The following is an 18,084-nucleotide window of genomic DNA, read 5'->3' as shown; positions in this document are numbered from 1 at the left end:
TTTTACTCCGTGTTTCCTTTTTCCCTTCGAAGGCTCTGGTTGAAAAATGCCAACAGATAATGTCTGTTGTCTTCCTTGACTCTCCACATCTTTCTGACACAACTTTTAAAGCCCTTGCTGAATGTAAACTTGTCAAGGTCAGCATTGAAGGTTGGTATAATAATTCATAAAATTATTAGGATGATGTATTTTTAAAACTCATCCAGATAATCTGAAATGCATCTTTCAGCTGATTTCAGTGGGTATTTGGATCAGGCCCGTAATGTATGTCAGATGTGTAACTTACATCTTTATATATTTCAACAGGGAATAACCAAATTACTGATTTAAGTTTCAAGTTGATGAGTCAATGCTGCCCATACATCAGGCGCACTCATGTGGCTGATTGCCAGAAGATTACAGATGCTGGTCTAAAGATGATTTCACCGTTGAAGCATGTTCTTGTACTGAATGTAGCAGACTGCACAAGGTACTATATCACACCCAGATTTCTGTAAACCATCGCAAAGGAATTTTAGTAAAGTTAATTATACCCCTGTTAACACATCTTTCCAATTTAAAAATAAATTCTTAGAATATTAATACATGTATTTTAATATTTAAAAAAAATTTACAAGTACTTTTTGTTTCTATATCATTTTTTCAAAAATCCATTTGTTGCTACTCCAGTTCAAGGAAGAGAGTTAACTGTAGATGTAGTATTACTTAACAGCCACGGCATGTTTTCCTGATGAAATGTGGCTACAAAGATGATGAAAATGATAACCAAAGACAATTCCAGTGTCACAACTTTGTCAAAATTAGGATAGTTTAATTTTGTGATTAAAATAATACTTTATAACTACCTAGTACTAAGATATAAAAAACCCTACCAAATTATTACAGTTACCAAGACAACTTTGTAATTGATGTTGTAAGAGGAAGGATTTCTTTTATGCCAAGACTGTTTTCCACTTTGGATGTGTCACGTATTGGTAGAAACAGACATATGAAAGGGCTTCCAAAGCTGCAGGCTTGTTCCCTGTTCTATGGCAGGGTGATGGAGTCAAGGTTGAGAGGGAACGGGAAAGGCAAAACATTTCAAAATCAACAGACCTATAAAATAATACAAAGAAGCTAGAATTGCTGCTTATCTTAATGTTTTGGATGCTATGTGAAGTTTTAGGGGTTCTGCTTTAATGTGTAACTAAAGTATTTTTTGTGCTTGTTGGTGCTGTACAAAAATCTGATAACATTGCATGTAGATGTGCTGGGAGGTGCTGGAGCAATACCATGACATCATGTTGGTCGTTCAACTGGGCAGATGGCACAGCTGCCTGCATGTTCTGGTTTCACGGTTAGAAGGCTGGATTTTCCAGCCTGTCAGCCAGATCTTGGGCTGCAAGTGCCTTCACACGTGTCTTCTGTCTCCTACTGCTAAAGAACTGTGGAATTACCTTAACAAAAGTTTTTAAGCAGTTGTAAAGCTGTTGTAAAACTCCGCACTTATTTTCTTGCTTTTGCAGATACTCGTAAAAGTTTCAGCATTAACAAAGTTAGAGATTGTAACACATCTAAACTTGTGTGGTGGTTTAACCCCGGCTGGTGTCCGTGCCCCCCAGGCGGGCAGGGGAGCCCCCCCCAGCCAGGCCCGCGGGGGTCCGGGCAGGGAGATCGCTCTGGGGGCCGGGGCCGGGGCCGCGGCCGGTCCCTCCCCCGCCGCCTCTGCCGCCCCGGCCCCCTCCGGGGGAGGCTCCTCACACGCCGCCCGGCTCCAGCCCGCGCCCTCCCGCGGGAGACGCTGCTCCAGGCCCTTCTCCAGCGGGAGCCCTTCCCGCGGGGGGGCTGCAGCTCTGCCCGGGCCGCTCCTGCGCGGGGCCCTCCCGCGGGGCGCAGCCCCTCGGGCACAGGCTGCTCCAGCCCGGGCCCCCCGCCCCCGGGGGCACCGGCCCTGCCCGCAGCCCGGCCCCGGCCGGGGCTCCGCTCCCCGCTGCCGGGAGCTGCTCCGGCGCGGCGCGGCGCGGCGCGGGCTGCCCGCCCCCGGGGGCACGGCCCCCTCCGGGCACCCCCTGCCCCGGCCCGGGGTCCCCCCCGCTGCGATCTGTCCCCCCGGGGGCGCCGCCGCCGTGGCTGAGGGCTCGGCCTTGCCCAGCGGCGGGGCCGCCTTGGAGCCGGCTGGCACGGGCTGGCGGGCGGGGGGGGCTGCGGGCACCTGCGCACAGCGGCCGCCCCGGCCCGCCGCACACGCCTGGCGCCCCAACGCCGTACAGGCTGGTAGAGTTTCTATCGAGACAGGAAACTACAAAGGGGGAATTGTCACGTGTATGTTTCTCTTATTTGGACATTGAATTCCTATAAAAATCCACATTGTGACTTAGAAACATTGGGGGATTCCTCACAGAATCAAGGGACGCGCCATATTAGTGGTAAAATCTTAAGAACAGGTTTTGAAATGCTTAGCCATCTCGGTGCTCTTAATCAGTTTCCTTTTTTCAGTGACCTTTTTTCTTAGTCTAAGAGTCAGTTTTTCTAACAGTCATATGGAGAATTTTTTGAGAAATGAAAAGGACGAAAGGAGCAAATGTACCAATTCAGAATTCTTAAATTACAGGAAGTATTCGACTACATGTGAAAAATGAGGAAAGAAAATTAACTTTTGATGATGATTAGAATTAAGAAATAATAGAAGTGTGATTAAAATGTTAGCTAAAATTGAAGATAGGCAGTGTGGTGGCTCATACACTTGCCACGTTTTCCCAGTTTGAATATGTTAAATTAATGTATGATAAAGCAGTGTGTGGGCAGTGTTCTTATATAGTTAATCAACTGACTAGAGAAATTTAGCATATGTATTCACAGAACAATTATTAAAACAGTTATAACATGGCCATTTCAGCCCTCAAGCCCAGTGTGGTTATTTTTTTTTTAACTTGCTTGGCTGTATTGCCAGTCTCTGCATTCGTTACAGATTTTATGCAAGTTAATTATTCTTGTATATTTCTTAAATTTATCTATCTTGAATGAAAAACAACTGCACAGTAAAATAACACCAAAACTACCACAGTGGTTGAATTATTGCAGAGTGATTACTTAACACTTCATGAATCATGGCTTCATCTGTAGCTTATGGTCACACAATGAGGTTCTGTTCAGGTTATCGTTTTATTAGCAGTGCTATTCTTACCCATATGTTTCTGGGACTTTGGGATTTGCAGTGATTCTTTGTGCTGCAGCAAACTGTACAAGCCAAAATATTATTCTGTCCTGCAGAATTCTGGGTTTAATTTTTTATTCATTGGGGAATGCAGAAGAAATACTGGGAATGCATTGAAAGGCTAAGTGTACAGTAATGTTAAACATACCACAGATATGAACTGTTTTGAAACACACAAGTTGTAGTCAGCTCTCCAGTCCTCTCAACTTGACTAAAAGATTTTCTATCTATTTAATTTTTATAACCTTTGTGTATGTTATAAGTTAGCCATGTATGAGATACACAATTAAGTGAAACATTCTGAGGAAGAACTCAGGTTAACTCTTCATGTGTGTGTACAGAATAGCTACTACCTATATATACTACCTATGACTTGTGCTTCTGTGCTAGAAGATTATTTTTCCTTTAAAATATTTCAGTTCCTTAAATTAACAAAAATATTAATTGGAGTGCTATCTTATCTGAGTATTGGAACTAATGGAAGTTCTCATAATCTCCAACAGACTTTTTTTCAGAAAGTTCTGGTTTTCAGTATTTCCAAAGAGCAGCATCTTTTAATTGAGCCATTAATTATGCTAACTCCTTTTTGGGTTTAAAAGGCTACTTAAAAAATATCGTTATTCATTTCTGCTTATCTACAATGTAGATATGTTATATATATCTACAAATTATATATTGACTTGCATGGAGTAGGAAAAATGCATATTATAAATATTGCCTACATTTCTCTTTTAGAATCAGTGATGGAGGTGTAAGAACATTTGTACAAGGTTCTTCTGGAGCTAAGCTAAGAGAGCTGAATTTGTCTAATTGTATTCATGTCACTGATGCTTCTGTCACAGAAATAGCACAAAGGTACTGTTGTCCACTACAATATTTTTCTAGTGTGGTTACACTTGCAGTGTATTTCTGATGTTGAAGTTCTTAATGTGTTAATAAATGGGTAAAATTATATAGCCAATTGTATATAGAAAATTGCACTAGATAAATGACCAGTCCCTCTTGGCATTGTGAGTCTCTTAAAAATGATCCATTATATAAAGGTGAATTCATCAATATAAATATGGAAACCTGAGAAGTCTTAATTTTAGGGGGGAAAAGTGCCTAAATGATGGTTGTCAGTGACAAAGCTGCATTAAAAGATTATTATGTAGAAATCACATTTTGTAAACTTCATAAATATGTCTGCACAAACAGAAAACGCTCAATTGCTAAACCTCTTCAATTAGAGTTCCTCAGCAGGAGTATTGGTATTGGCAATTGAAAGATAATTTTTAAGTCTCCAGAGAAGATTGGAGTCAGTCTTTCCACTCCTTACCAGATCTCTCAGGAGGCCCCTGTTTATGCTTTCGTAGCAATAGTTGTGAATAATTGTAGCATGCTTGCTGGTAAGCCAGGGAATGCCTTCTCTGTTTTAATGATGGAGTGTTACTCCTAAGGCTCTGAGCCTAAATGCACTGCTTTAGGAGTCACATTTCTTAGGTCTTCTGGTTTGATTATGAGAAGATACAGTTTATGGTGCTTACTTACGCAGTAAAATTCAGTTTCCCTTGTATGGTCAGTGAGTGCTGATGTGCAGAACCTGGCAATGTCTTCATTTGCTGTGTACCATTATTTACATTGCTGTAGCTGGGTGTGGGTACAGCCATGGGGTCCTGAATTCCGTCATTGCAGTGAGCTTTGAAGTTCCTCTGCAAGATATGAGAGATTTGCACATAGGAAAAAGTCAAGCACCAAAATAATTAAAAAAATATTTTTATGTAATACATCTCCTTGATTTCCAAATTTTTATTTAATTTGATTGCTGTTCCTGATTTGAAACATTTGTGATGCTTATGCATTATGATTAGAATCCTTGAAAGTGCCCATGTAAGCTAGGTTTCAGAAGTCTAGACTGCTTATTTTCGTAGGTGCCCTGGAAAACACTTAGGAAGGGTTATTACAAAAATTTATTTGCTATACTACATTTCTGGAACAAAAATGGAAAGCTGACATTTTTGATTTTTTATTTAATTTAGATGTCATGAAATGACCTATCTAAATCTGTGTCACTGTGAAAATGTGACTGATGCTGGAATCGAAGCCTTGGGAAATATGGCGTCATTGATATCCATTGGTATCTCTGGAACCAGCATCTCAGATAAGGTATATATATAATTAAAGCATGAAGAATGTGTTTACTATGTATCTGGGCTTTCTGAAAAAAAAAAAAAAAAAAAAAAAAGAAAAAAAGGTAATAAAAATCCGTTCATTTAAAAACCTGCATGGATATGAAGCAATGAAGTTGCAGTATCATTAAAACATATTTTAGAAACTTGAATAGCACAGTATTAGCCCATGTATAGGCAGTAACAAATCAAAGGTAATTCTTAAGCTGGGCAACTTTATGTTTGAAAGAGAGAAACAGAAACTGTCAGAAAGAGGAAGTTTGGCTGCTGTAAATGTGGTCTGAAAATAATGTTTATTAAACAGATTTTTTTTGCTTCAGGATGATTAGACCTGAAGAAAACTGAAAAATTGTTATTTTTAACATTTAAATTCATAAAAATTGTGTTTTCTGTGCACTAGATCTTATGGTGAAAACCCCTGCATATTAGCTCTAGCAGAGATGCTGCTCTACACTGTGGTCTAGAAAGTAATTGCTAGTGAAAGAATTACTAACAAGGTATCTTCGATGTGTCAAGTTGCTAAGACTGTAGAAAGCAAAATAGCTGGTGCAGGAGCCAGGTTAAACATCACAGGCCTCCACACTGGATGTTCTTGGCAGGTCCTGCCTTGTGCACAGGGTTCAGAGCCAGTTCTGCTGTTTCTTTTACTTCTGGGGCAAACTTTTCACTGAACTCCGAAATCTAGGAGAAACCTCATGAAGAAAACTTGCCATAGAGACTATTCATTCAGTCACTGTTCAAACAGAATTCTAAGAACTTTATTATTTGTCTCTAACACAGAGTTTGTGCAAAAGTAATTAAAATGTGGAAAAGTAATTAAAATGCCTGCATCTTTTATGGAGGCCTGAAAATAAAAAAACCAAGATTAAGCTAAATAAAGAAGGTTGGGAAATCCAAGACAACTTCATTTAATGTGATCATTTAAAATATCATGAAATTATATTGGAATGAAATTAATGCTGCCTTGAATTACAGTCTCACAATGTTTCAGCATAAATGTTTTCTTTCTCCTTGCCTGCCACAGCTAGTCTTTTAAAATGCTGTGTTGCTTCTTACTCTAGTTTTCACATAGCACAACCCGTGACCTTGGCAATAAGCCAAACTGTTTTGCTTACACTACATTTCTGAGGCTTTCAGTTTTCTCTCTCCCACAAGATGATAAACTAACCCGGAAATCGACCATTTATCATTTTTGTAATTTCTGAACTGATTGCTAGTACTAGGTACAAAACTGTTACGGTTTTTGCTATTTGCTCTGTTTAAGTAGGTTACATACATACATACAGAATAAATACATTCTGTCATCTTAGAACTTTGATACAAGAATATCTAGTAGTCTGCTTTGTAACAAGCTACTGTTTGTATGCTTTGACTTTATATTACACGTTTTATTGGCATATAGAGGAATAGTAAGATCTCTTTCAATTCAGACTTTGTAAGTATTTTTTTAAATGTAAAAATGTAACAGAGAATACAGCTTTTTATGTGCAGTAGTCAACACCATTATGCTGTGCTGATAAAGAAAAATTGTAAGGCTCATATGCTTTCCTGCAGCCTGTGAAATAGATCTCTGTTGCTTTTGCTATCTTGCTATTTAGCGTGAAAAACATAGAATGTGCAACATAGATTTGCACTACACAAGAATTTTCATTTCTGTTTTTTTCAAATGACAGCAGAATCATTCTGCTCATCAGAGCAGAGCAGAATTTACAGCAGTAAGAGTGACATATACATAAGGAAAGGATAGGGGAGAAAAGATACAGTAGAGTCAGGTTTTCTTACAGATTTGTGTCTCAGGTATGACTGACTTAATCAAAATGGAAGGTTTTTTCCACTGTTGGTGCCTTCCTCTTATGTAGTTACTCTGATGCCCAAGAAATGAAGGTTCCTGTTGTGTTGTGTCTTTCATTGAGGAATTTGTTGCATTTGGAAGGAATATATCAACTCTTAGAATTGTCCCTGACAAGAGATCTTGTAACAAAGAAATAAATAAAAAAATTACAGTACCCTATGGACTTTCAGTAATTAAAAACGCAGTGCTAATAAGAAATACATGAAAAATCTTTCTCATGTTTGGAGAGGTTTATTACCCTTGCCCTGAGTCTACTCCTAAACAGAAAGTCTGGAAATGGAAAAAAAAAAAAAAAGGCTGCATATATTAATATTTCGGTATTGTGTGGGAAGTTAGGCATTTTACATAGAGAGAAAATGCCTAGGCAAATTTATAAACACAAAGCTAGAATAAGGCAAGTAATTCATTGGAGGCTTAAGTTATATGTGTGCTTAAGTGTCTTGCTAAGTCAAAGACCATTCATTAATAAAACCAAATGTCATCCAATGAAGATGGATGTCAGCTTTATGCATATGGGAAACTGGTGGCATACTGAAGAAGTTACGGTACTTTTCTCATTAGGGCTTTAACTATATTGGGTTTACTCTTATAAATCACATAACTTTAAATACACCCCCCAAGTACATTTTGAATATTAATTTAGTCAGTTATTTTAGCATTCATCCTTTTACATTTCTGAAAATATTTCCTTCTTTATTTTAACTTGATTTTTTAAAAAACAAATAACACACATTTTTAAGTCTCAATAACTTTTAACAATGGGAAGAACATTTGTTCCATTTTTGTCATCCTGAAGTACTAGAAATCGGTTTCTTACAGTTGAAAACAACTTAAAAGACACTTAAAAATGAAAAGATTTGCAACCTGGTGACAGCATTTCTTTTTTAAACAAAAACCTGCAATGACAGAGCAAAGATACTGAGTTCTTTGAAAAAACCCAACCTTTAATTTCTTTGAGAAAACTCCCTTTTTCTTCCAGCTAGCTTCTCATCCCTCATTGTTTTCCCTCATGTTTTGCTCTTCTAAACTCCCTAAAATAGGGACCATAATGTTTTCAATTGTGAGGATGGTAAATACATTCATGAATGCATAGATAATATCACAAGTCATTTTAGATACTATTGTAAAGGTATTTACAATATGTGCAGCTTTTATTATGGAGCTGGAAACATTAGCATTTAGGACTAAAACCTATTACTCTTTCTTATAATAGCAGACTCAGTGGAAATGTTTCCATCAGTTAGGGAAGCAGTTTTAGTTATAGGCTTTGTTCTCACACTCTCCATATTTTTGTTACAATGTCTTGAACTTTTTCTGGTGTCTGTATGATATGGCTTTGGCAGCTTTGCTCCAAGTCTGAGAGTCTGAAAGTGTGCAGCTGCCTGGCTTTCCTCATTCTGACACAAATTGCTGATGCATATGGCCTGGACCACCCATCTTCTTGAGACTTTAATAATCAAATTAAGTATAGAAGTGTCAGGACATTTGAAGAAAGTGTCTTAAGTCAAGCAGGATTTAGACAGAAAAGCATAGCAAAGAATGATAAAAGGAATTCTGAAAGAAATTAGTTGCATCCGTCAAAACAGTAGATGCCCTGACGTAGACTCAGGGAAGCTTAATATCAGTGGTGAATTATATGCAGTGTAATAATGAGAGATAAAATAATACCCTGAAACATGAAAAAGAGCAAAATACTTTAAAAATGGGAAGAACCCTGATACACTTCTGGAATCAAAGATTAAAAGGAAATATGAAGTATACAGGGAAGTATTCTTCTGCATTTTCTTCTGCAATGACTGTCACGCATTAAATTCTCTCTCACAATGATCTAAGCCTCCATTCTGTCTTCTGACTGAAATGCTTCCTCCAGAATTATCTGTGGCATCAAGTCAGTTCATCAGTCACAGAATTTTTTGTGCACTATGTATAAGTTACTCTTTAAAGTTGAGGATAATTTGGAATCATGGGAAACTCTGGAGTAGTGGTTATATGGATGTATAAACAGCTCAACTTTGTTTTCTTATGTGTCCACACTTAATGATCTTCAGATTCTGGCTGGTCCTGAAAGCCAGGCTGCAACATAAATATTTATTAATATTTTAAAAATAAGTTTATAAGTGGAGTGGGGGACCCAAACCAAAGTGGCAATTTAGCTTTCCACAGTTATCTAATTTCTTTGCATTTTTAGTGGGATTCTGAATCTACAGTGACTTGAACCCATAGCCTGGCTCCACATTTTGGTCTGTTAGAAAATCAGGCCAGTGAAACTGGGGAAGAGCCTTGTAAAGGTTAAGCAAAAAATATGATCATGTCTAATAGATATAACCAGCAACAGACTGCAAATGAATTAGTTGCAATGGATTTCCAAAGGAAAGGATGTGACAAATCCCATGCATTCCCAAGGCAGGGAAAAGGAATTGTTAAAATATACTAAAGTGGGCTCTAAATTCGTATATTAGCACTCCAGTTTGCTTGGGAGAATAGAGAAAGAGAGAATTTAACCTGGAGACTTAGAAACTTAATTCTGCATAAAAACAGGAAATACTAACACAGAGTCATTATAATCAATGCCAGATGTGCCAACACCATGAGTCCCAATGCAAATCAGGAGGAATTAAAGGTATTTAGCAATGTTGAAAATTTGGCTCAATATTTTTACAGTATATTTCGTTACAATGGAAGCCCTGTTGTCTGGACTTAGTCTTAAGAAACGCAGGCAACTGTATTTCATAAGTTATGATCTGGACTAACTGCAAATGGTGTTAGGTGTAGAAATTAAATTTTATGGCATGCTATGTTCCTGTAAACAGATCTGACCCACCTTTGGTATTGGAAACTGGTATTGGAAACAGTATGGCCACATTTGCTTAAGAAGTTACCCATTTCTCAGAAGGTTTTTGCTATCTGAAACGGAACTTTGTTCTGTCACATACGTATTGTTATTAGCAAAAGCATACTGCATGATAGGAATTACATTCTTCTCTTCTAGTGTTTGATCTATTAAACTGGTGCCTGGCTGTGGCTAATCTATGCAGAAATCTGAGCGTTTTAGAGGGTAGGTTGAGTCATTTAATATTAAATGGCTCAGAAATGGAAGGTAGGAGATACCTCTTAAGAGCTGTCTTCTAAGATTGGAGTCACTTCGAGGTCAATCTGTTTGGGGTATGAACAGGAAGTAACATCTGTGTATCTCTGGAACATAAAGATACATTACAGATGCTGACCTTTCAGATTACAAAGAGATATGTGAACAGAAATCTCAGAAGTTAAAAATAGTGTAGCACATGGTTATTGTTAGTGAGAGACAGTACATTCATTGCAGTCTGCAGTTGAAAGGCAGACTTGCAGCTCGTGAATATAAATAATAAAGAGTTGTTCTTTGCTATGCCATAGCCACAAATAACTTTCGTCTTTAGCAAGTGAAGACCCTCACTGACTGGTATAATCAATACTAATTTTCTTAGCTCAAAACCCATAGTGAAATAATAATAAATGATGAACTATAAATGTTTGTAGGCCTCATGTAATAAAGTAAATCAAACAGAACAAAAAATTGCTTGAAAAAAGCAGCTGTTGGAGAGGAATAAAGGAGTTTCTTTTAAAGTTGTTTTCTAAATGAAAATGGTAATACATGCTATACAAGAGATGCAGGACAAAGTCTTCCCTTTCTCCATCGCAACAGAAGATTGATCCAAGATATATGGGGTGATTTCTTGATGTTAAAGAGGAAATATGTTTTTGGAGACACATAGAGTGGGTGGGTGATCCTAGTCTGTATGTTGCACAGTATTTGTTTTGCTAGCATCTATTTCCAGGAGTTCCAATGACAATATGATTGCTCTGAGCATATCTTTCAAAAATGTTGGGAGGCTTAGTATAAAAGATGGAAGTCTCTAGAAATAGGTTAGTGTTCTGAATGGGCATCCCTGATGGTATTTATGAGAGAATACTACTGAGTAAATCAGGAAATATAATAAAACTAGTGATAATTGGCTCCTTTGTATGTATGTTAGATACAAAAATAATAGTTAAAAGATTCATACACACAAAACTTTCTGTGTAGAGCTTGTTTGAAGATGTTTATTTTTAGAAACATAAAAGTTTTGTAGTTTTTGTATGTAACAGACAATTCCTAATGGCATTCCTTGTCTTCCATGTCTTCACTCTTTCCCTTCTCAAATCTGGAATTATTAATGAAACATCTAAAAGGAGACCTTAATTTTAAAGGGGGGGGGGAAAAAGAAAGTTGTTCTGTGATTCCATGTCATCCTAGTCATATAAAATTATTACAAATTAGAACTTTGAAGTCATAGCAGCATTAGTTGTCATGTAGCAAAAAAATCTTTATAATATTCTTTAATATTTTATTACCAAGTACGTTAAAGTCATGCCACTTTTACATAAAGAAAATGCAAGAAGAAGTTATGTCCGTAAGGTCACACCTATAACTATCAGTGTCTGCTGTAAGGAATTCAAGTTCTGACATAAACACATTTGGGGTTTAAGTACATAACTGTTTTTTTGTCTGGAATGGGAGTGCTCTGCTCAAAAAAAAATTGAACTCTGTAGATTTTCATGAAGCTGTTGAAAGTAATGCTCACCACATAACTGCGTCTGCTGAGAAAAATGCAAATATCTTTGTTTTCACAAGTAGCCAGGATTGGAAATCTTTTTCATTGTTCCATTTTTTTTTTTTATTCAGCCTGTGAGATTTCAGGAATTTGCAAAATTTGAACACCAGCCACACTCTTCCAGCATTATCATTACAGTGTCCACATCTGCATTCCAGACACTATGTTCACGTGCTTATTTTTTCAGGATGGTATTTCCTCTTTGTGCAGTGCTGTTTGCTGCCTAATTGTAGATAATTTATTAACCATACAGAATAAAGCAACAACTTTGTTTTTCAGCAGAATTTACTGTCATTATTGATATGAAGCACAGAGATATTCTGCTGTGACTATCAAAATATATTTTACAAAATCGGTATTTAATTCTCCTTCAGATTAGAGAGTTTAGGATCAGAACATGGTCTGGTTTCCTGGTGTACAAGCAGTAAAAATCACAAAGCATCTTCAGATCCTTTCGCACTCCTAAAACAGGAATTGCCAAAGTTTTTGCCTTCCTGTTGTCTTGAATATGGGGGTTGTTCATGCACCTAGGAGAGTGACTGCACCATTTCACATATGGTCTTGTACCATAGCTGTAGTCGTAAAGCCCTTACTGGTAAGCAAATCATAAAGGTGGCAATTTTAAGATATTATTTGATCTTCCAACAACAACAATAACAAAAAAGAATTTTGAAAAGTTCTTTCAAACCCAAATTTTGGAGGAGATTTGTAGATGTATTTTGCTTTATGAGAGTCTTGGTCTGTGTCCTGTGGAAATATTTCACGCCATGCTACTTTTTTTCAGTTTCTTCCTTTCTGAACAGGTAGGAAAATCTAATTTTTTGCTTTCTCAATTGAATTATTTCTGCAAAGAATTCTTAACCCTTGGTCATGCTTCAAGCAAAAAATTGGAGGATAAACTATATGCATTCTGATGAAGAGAATTTCTTAAAAGGTGCTGTAATTCTTAGAAGCTTTAATATACAGACATTGGTTATTATTGACTCCCTTAACATATTAAATGTAATTACACATAATTGCATGTACTGATTTTTAAGATTATTTTTTTGGGAATATTGTAGGGCTTGAGAGCCCTTGGCCACCATGGAAAAATAAAGGAACTTTCTATATCAGAATGCAAAATCATCAGTGATACTGGGATTCAGGTAAAACTTCATCTCTTTTCTTGGTGTTTCCTGGAAGCCTCTCTATTTCTTCAAATTAACCATGCCCAAACCTGATCTTATTTAACTCTTCATTACACCATTCTACAATCTCACTCTTACAAATTACTCTCCCCTCTTGTTGCTTTCCATTTTTTATTCCCTCCATGATGTGTCTTGAATTCTGCTTGACTCTGAAATTCACTCCACAAAAGCCTTAATTTCTGCTGAATTGTACTGTCCAAATTGCAATCTAAATTGCTGATACTATAATTTCTTTCTTACTCCACAAATCCTTCACCAATTTCTGTCTAAAACATACTGTTCTCATCATTGGTGTGAGCTTTTAGGTCTTGCTGTCTTTAGGTCTCTGCTTCTTTAGTCAGTCATTTGTTGAATGCCGTATTTAGATGACTTGGCATGCCTAGCTCAATGGAATAGTTGAATTTCTTTTAGTCTGTTACACTTGATTCCTCATGTGCTCTTGATATATTGCTACACATCATTATCGCTTAGTGATACAAAAATATGTCTCAGTATACCTCTAAAGGCCTATTTCTTACCAGCATAAATGATATGATTACTATGATTAAAACCAACAAATTATATTTCAATAAGAAATGCATGTGCATCTTCTCCAGATTATAGTCTTAGCTCTTTTATGGGAAAAGCATCACAAATTGAACTGTGTCATTATTTGAATAAAGCCTTTTAAAATGTCCTAAAAAAACTTCAAAAGCATAATTTATTCATATCTAATGATGAAATTAATCTGCTAGAAAAAGGACTACATGTATTTTAAGCTAGATGTTTGAAATACTGATTTCTTGTTCTAAAGATCTCATCATGCTCACAGCAAGACATCTAGTGAACCTCACTAAACTTTATTATTTCCATTGTTTTTCCTTTTAAAAAATATTATTATATATAGTGGTTTTCAAATTTAAATATTATATCTGAGCAATATAAAACTAGATACTGTTCTTAAAATAGAAATATTAGGTTAAAACACATAGTGCTTAGTGTTCTGATCTCATACTTAGCTTATGGACTTAGAAATTTCCCAGGGTCAATAATCTTTATAAAGTAATCAGACAGGAAATTAATTACTTTGTAGAAAGGCAACCTACCAATTAACGTTGCCACAAAGGCAGTTATTTACACTGATGACAAGTTATGAAATTACACCGTGAGAAAATACTTTTTCTTTTGAATAACCAGCAAAGAAATATTAATACTAATACAGTACTTTAATTTCATTTTGCAATGCTTATACTTTCTTTAATATTTCTGATTTACTGACTCTTGTTTTTTAAAAATGAAAGTCAATGAGATTTGCCATCCAGATTCTTACTAGATTTACACTATCATCACAGCAGTAACTACATACTAAATTCTGATTTATTAATACTCATTGTCTTGTTTTGGTAAAATCAGTTATTTGGTATCAGTGTAATTCTTTTTATGGGTAAAGCACTGCATTGGAAACTGGAAAAGATTCAGAGAGGGTAATAAGGATGATCCATAAAAGGAACAGATAAGTAAGGAAGGAACCTGCAGTCTGGAAAGGGGGTGGCTGGGGGAATACGACTGAGATCTGTTCAATTGCAAGTGGCATGAGAAGGGTGGATAGGGTCAACTTTTGCTTTTTACTTCCATATATAACCTAGTGGGCATGAAATGAACCTAGTTTGAAAATTGAGAAGGAAGGAAAGGAGATGGCTGTTGCCAAAATGTATAGTTAAACTGTGAAATTCTGTATCCTCACAGGTTGCTTGAAGTTTACCTCAATCCTTATGGACATTTGACAAATTCAATACAATCGCATAGATTTACTGCTTTGTGCTTCAGAACAATATAAGAAATAAACGCTAGTTGGTAACTTTACAGTGGAAAAAATAACCATCCATCTTGTTAGGAAGGACAGAGGATTTACATCCAAATAAGAGCACTGTTTTCTGTAACTGCAAATTGTTTCTAACCATATGTAACAGAAATGCTTTAATAGTGGTTTTTTAATTATATCAATTTCATGCCCATAAACAGTTGCAGATCATAAGGCTGCAGGTACAGGCAATGCCATCACATAATCCCAGTCTTCAGCTTCTACATTTTTTCCATTATAAAGCTCCAACATCCATCATTTTATAGCCATATACTGTAAGAATGAGTCAGTTGTTGCTGTACCACAAGGGATGCATCTGGATTGAATCTTGTTACCCAACATACACATCAGGCCATTAGGATGTGCTTCTTTTAGGAATAATTCTGACTAGCCACTCATGAATGTTCTGTGTAAAGTTCCATGTTTTTAACTAAAACCATGATGAAGTATGTACATCTTGTGTACCTCATGGAAAGTCATGTAGTGCCAGCGCTGCTGCTTTCGAATATTCACTTCTGCATTGTGCTATGCTTATGGCTAAGAAGCTATTTTAGTTGTCTCACTACACAGAGTAAGTTCAAAAAAAGACTGTGAAAAAAGAAATGTTCATGCTTTCCTTGTTATCTGTATGAATTTGAACTTTTTTGAGGAAGAAAGCATTAGCAGGGAGTACATGTAGGAGTTACAGAAGCCGTGTTGTCAAGGTTCCAGGGACGGCAGAAGAAGAGGTATGAAGTAACTCGGAACAAAATGGCAAATCCTTTTTTGCAAGTTGAAACTGAAGGATATGAGTTTATGGAAAATTTGCAGAGAGTAACCCCATTGTATGCTGCATGACTTGTTATACTTTGATTATATAAAGAATATTTAAATAATGTAAAAAGAAAATGCATATTAAGAGGGCTTTACTAACACTGTTAGGTAAATTGCTAAATAATATAATCAAAAATAATATAAACAGAAATAATGTTGACTGTACAGTGTTCATTCTTTTACTTGTTACCACTTTATTGTTTACAGTAAGTAAATGTTTATGTGATCACCTATTTTGTAAATAGGAACTTTCCTCATTCATAACTCAGATGATGCTCACTTAATGAGTAGCAATTTAGTATTTCCATTGATGTTTGTGTGTGTTCTCAGGCCTTATTTACACAGAACTAAAATTGTGCACATAGGTTAGAAAATTTTGTTATTTCTTTCATATGCTATTCTATTCTTTATAGTGTCTAAATGTTTTGCAAACATTATTTATCTTTGCATCTTCAAAACCTCTTTTGTAATTTTCTTTATAGGCATAGAACCAGGGATGCAGAGATGAAGAGAGCAAACAAAGCTCCATTCCCTTTGATTGCAAATATAATTTTAGTGCTACATGCAAAATAATGTAGTAGACTTAAAGTTAAGAGCAAATTCAGAACCTAACTTTGAAGGATATTTTAAATATGTATGTAGACAATCTATGCCAGTAAAAACAAGATAAACATATCTCACAGGCATTGAAATATTGGCTTGAGCTTGTGTTACATACCCTAGATGAGAATGTAGCGGTTAAGTCATCACATCTGAGGCCTAATTCTGAAGAGAATGCAGTTTCTTTTACACGTGGATAAAAAACATTCAGTTACTGGGTTTAGAATGTTTCTGTATTGTAGGTAACAAATAGTCTGTAGAGCTAAGATTGAAATAGGAAAGGTACATAAGCCAAATAATATAAATTCTTATTTGTTGACTCTATCCAGTCCTACTTAAGTTAAAACATTGATTGATATTTTAATATTTTTGTAAAGTAAAACAAGAACCCAAAGCCCAAGAAGCACTGCCTTGTTACAGCTATACAGATAGATAGGAAAAAATAGAAGCTAGAGTGAGGAGACAGACAAAAAGTTTTAAAATTCCAGTCTGTGAAACAAATTTCAGACTTCATGAGTTTCTTTTAATCTGTTTAGGTAAGACTTATGAAAAAACCAGCAATGTGTCAAAGGCAATAGTCTGATTACTACAGATTTTTTTAAAGAATGATAAATACGTAGTATTTGTGCATGATGAATATGTGCATTTGTGTGTCTCTGTGTGCATGCACATGTCTTATTTATCAATGTGGTCCTTAGCCTGTTTACCTCAGGACTAATTCTTGAATGTTTTGAAAAGCTTTGTGCAACCAGTGTTTTTTATGCAGTCTACTGTATAAGTATTTCCTTCTTTCCCCTACAGAGGTAGAATTTCCATTCCAGTAAATGACAAATTACATTGGTCTTAGGCCAAGATTAGCAGGCCTGGAAGTTCAGCTCAGTGACAAGTTTAAGGCACTTCACTGTGGTTTTAGGCTAGACATCACAGAAGAGGAGAGATTCTCACTGAAGCTAAAGCTTTGCTTGAGTGGCAAAATGTTCAGTGATGTTCACATCATGGCAGCATTAGGTGAAGAAATGCGATTTTAGGTTGTTTTGTTCTTGAGTTAACAAATCTGCAGGCTCTTCAAGAGACTGTTTCCTCAAACTCAAATAATGATCTACCTTCTTCTTCTCTCTGTAGGCCTAGAAGTAAATATTTTCAGGTTTGAAAAAAGATTCAGGCCAAAAAGTAAACAAAGTTTCAGAGTGCAAAGGAGAAAAGTATATTTTATGAATGTGTGGCCTTTCATAGGAGTTTCATTGCAAACAATGAATGTGCATAGCACGCCAAAGTTGTAACTACCCATGTTTCATGAAAAGCAGTTTTATGTGGGATTCTTTGATCCTGTTTAAAATACACACTTTAATGTGCATTTTGACAAAAAATTTTATTTGTCTTTCAGAGATGCAAGTATCAAATTAAGATGAAAAATACGTGAATACGTTTTGTTGGTCAGATTGTCCCTTTGTCTTTCAGTTGGCCTTGTAGAAGAGATCATAGAAAAGGTATTAATGTAAAAATTAAAAAACTCATGTAGTAGCTGTAATGTCTTAATAATAGGAGTAATAATAACAGCAATAGTAATGATAGTACTAATAATACTACTTTACACCTATTTATCACTTGCCATCTGCAGGTCACCAAAATGTTTTGTAAACAGCTCTTGCAATTTCATAATGTGTGAAGTTATCTCCGTTCCATTTTTATATTATAAGCTGGGCAAGGTCACTGAACCATTTGATCTGTTATTTTCCAAAATGATCTGTTTTACAGAGCATATAGAAAAGCTAATACTTGAGTTACATATATGCTAGAATT

At 36.2% G+C, this 18,084-nt stretch overlaps 1 protein-coding gene across 1 annotated transcript in view; it reads left to right on the top strand.

The window, feature by feature from the left end:
- The window catches only part of FBXL13 (F-box and leucine rich repeat protein 13), a gene marked incomplete at its 5' end in the record, with an annotated part of 84,703 nt that overhangs the window by 52,278 nt on the left and 14,341 nt on the right, over positions 1-18,084 (top strand). The window contains 5 exon segments of the mRNA XM_080393461.1: positions 33-150; positions 307-469; positions 3,929-4,048; positions 5,212-5,338; positions 12,906-12,989. Of these exon segments, the coding sequence (XP_080249587.1) occupies positions 33-150; positions 307-469; positions 3,929-4,048; positions 5,212-5,338; positions 12,906-12,989 (612 nt within the window).

Source organism: Falco punctatus (genome assembly GCF_963210335.1).
Source record: "Falco punctatus genome assembly, chromosome: 6".
Taxonomy (NCBI): domain Eukaryota; kingdom Metazoa; phylum Chordata; class Aves; order Falconiformes; family Falconidae; genus Falco; species Falco punctatus.
Note: the sequence above shows the minus strand (reverse complement) of the source record. Positions and strands in the feature narration are given on the sequence as shown.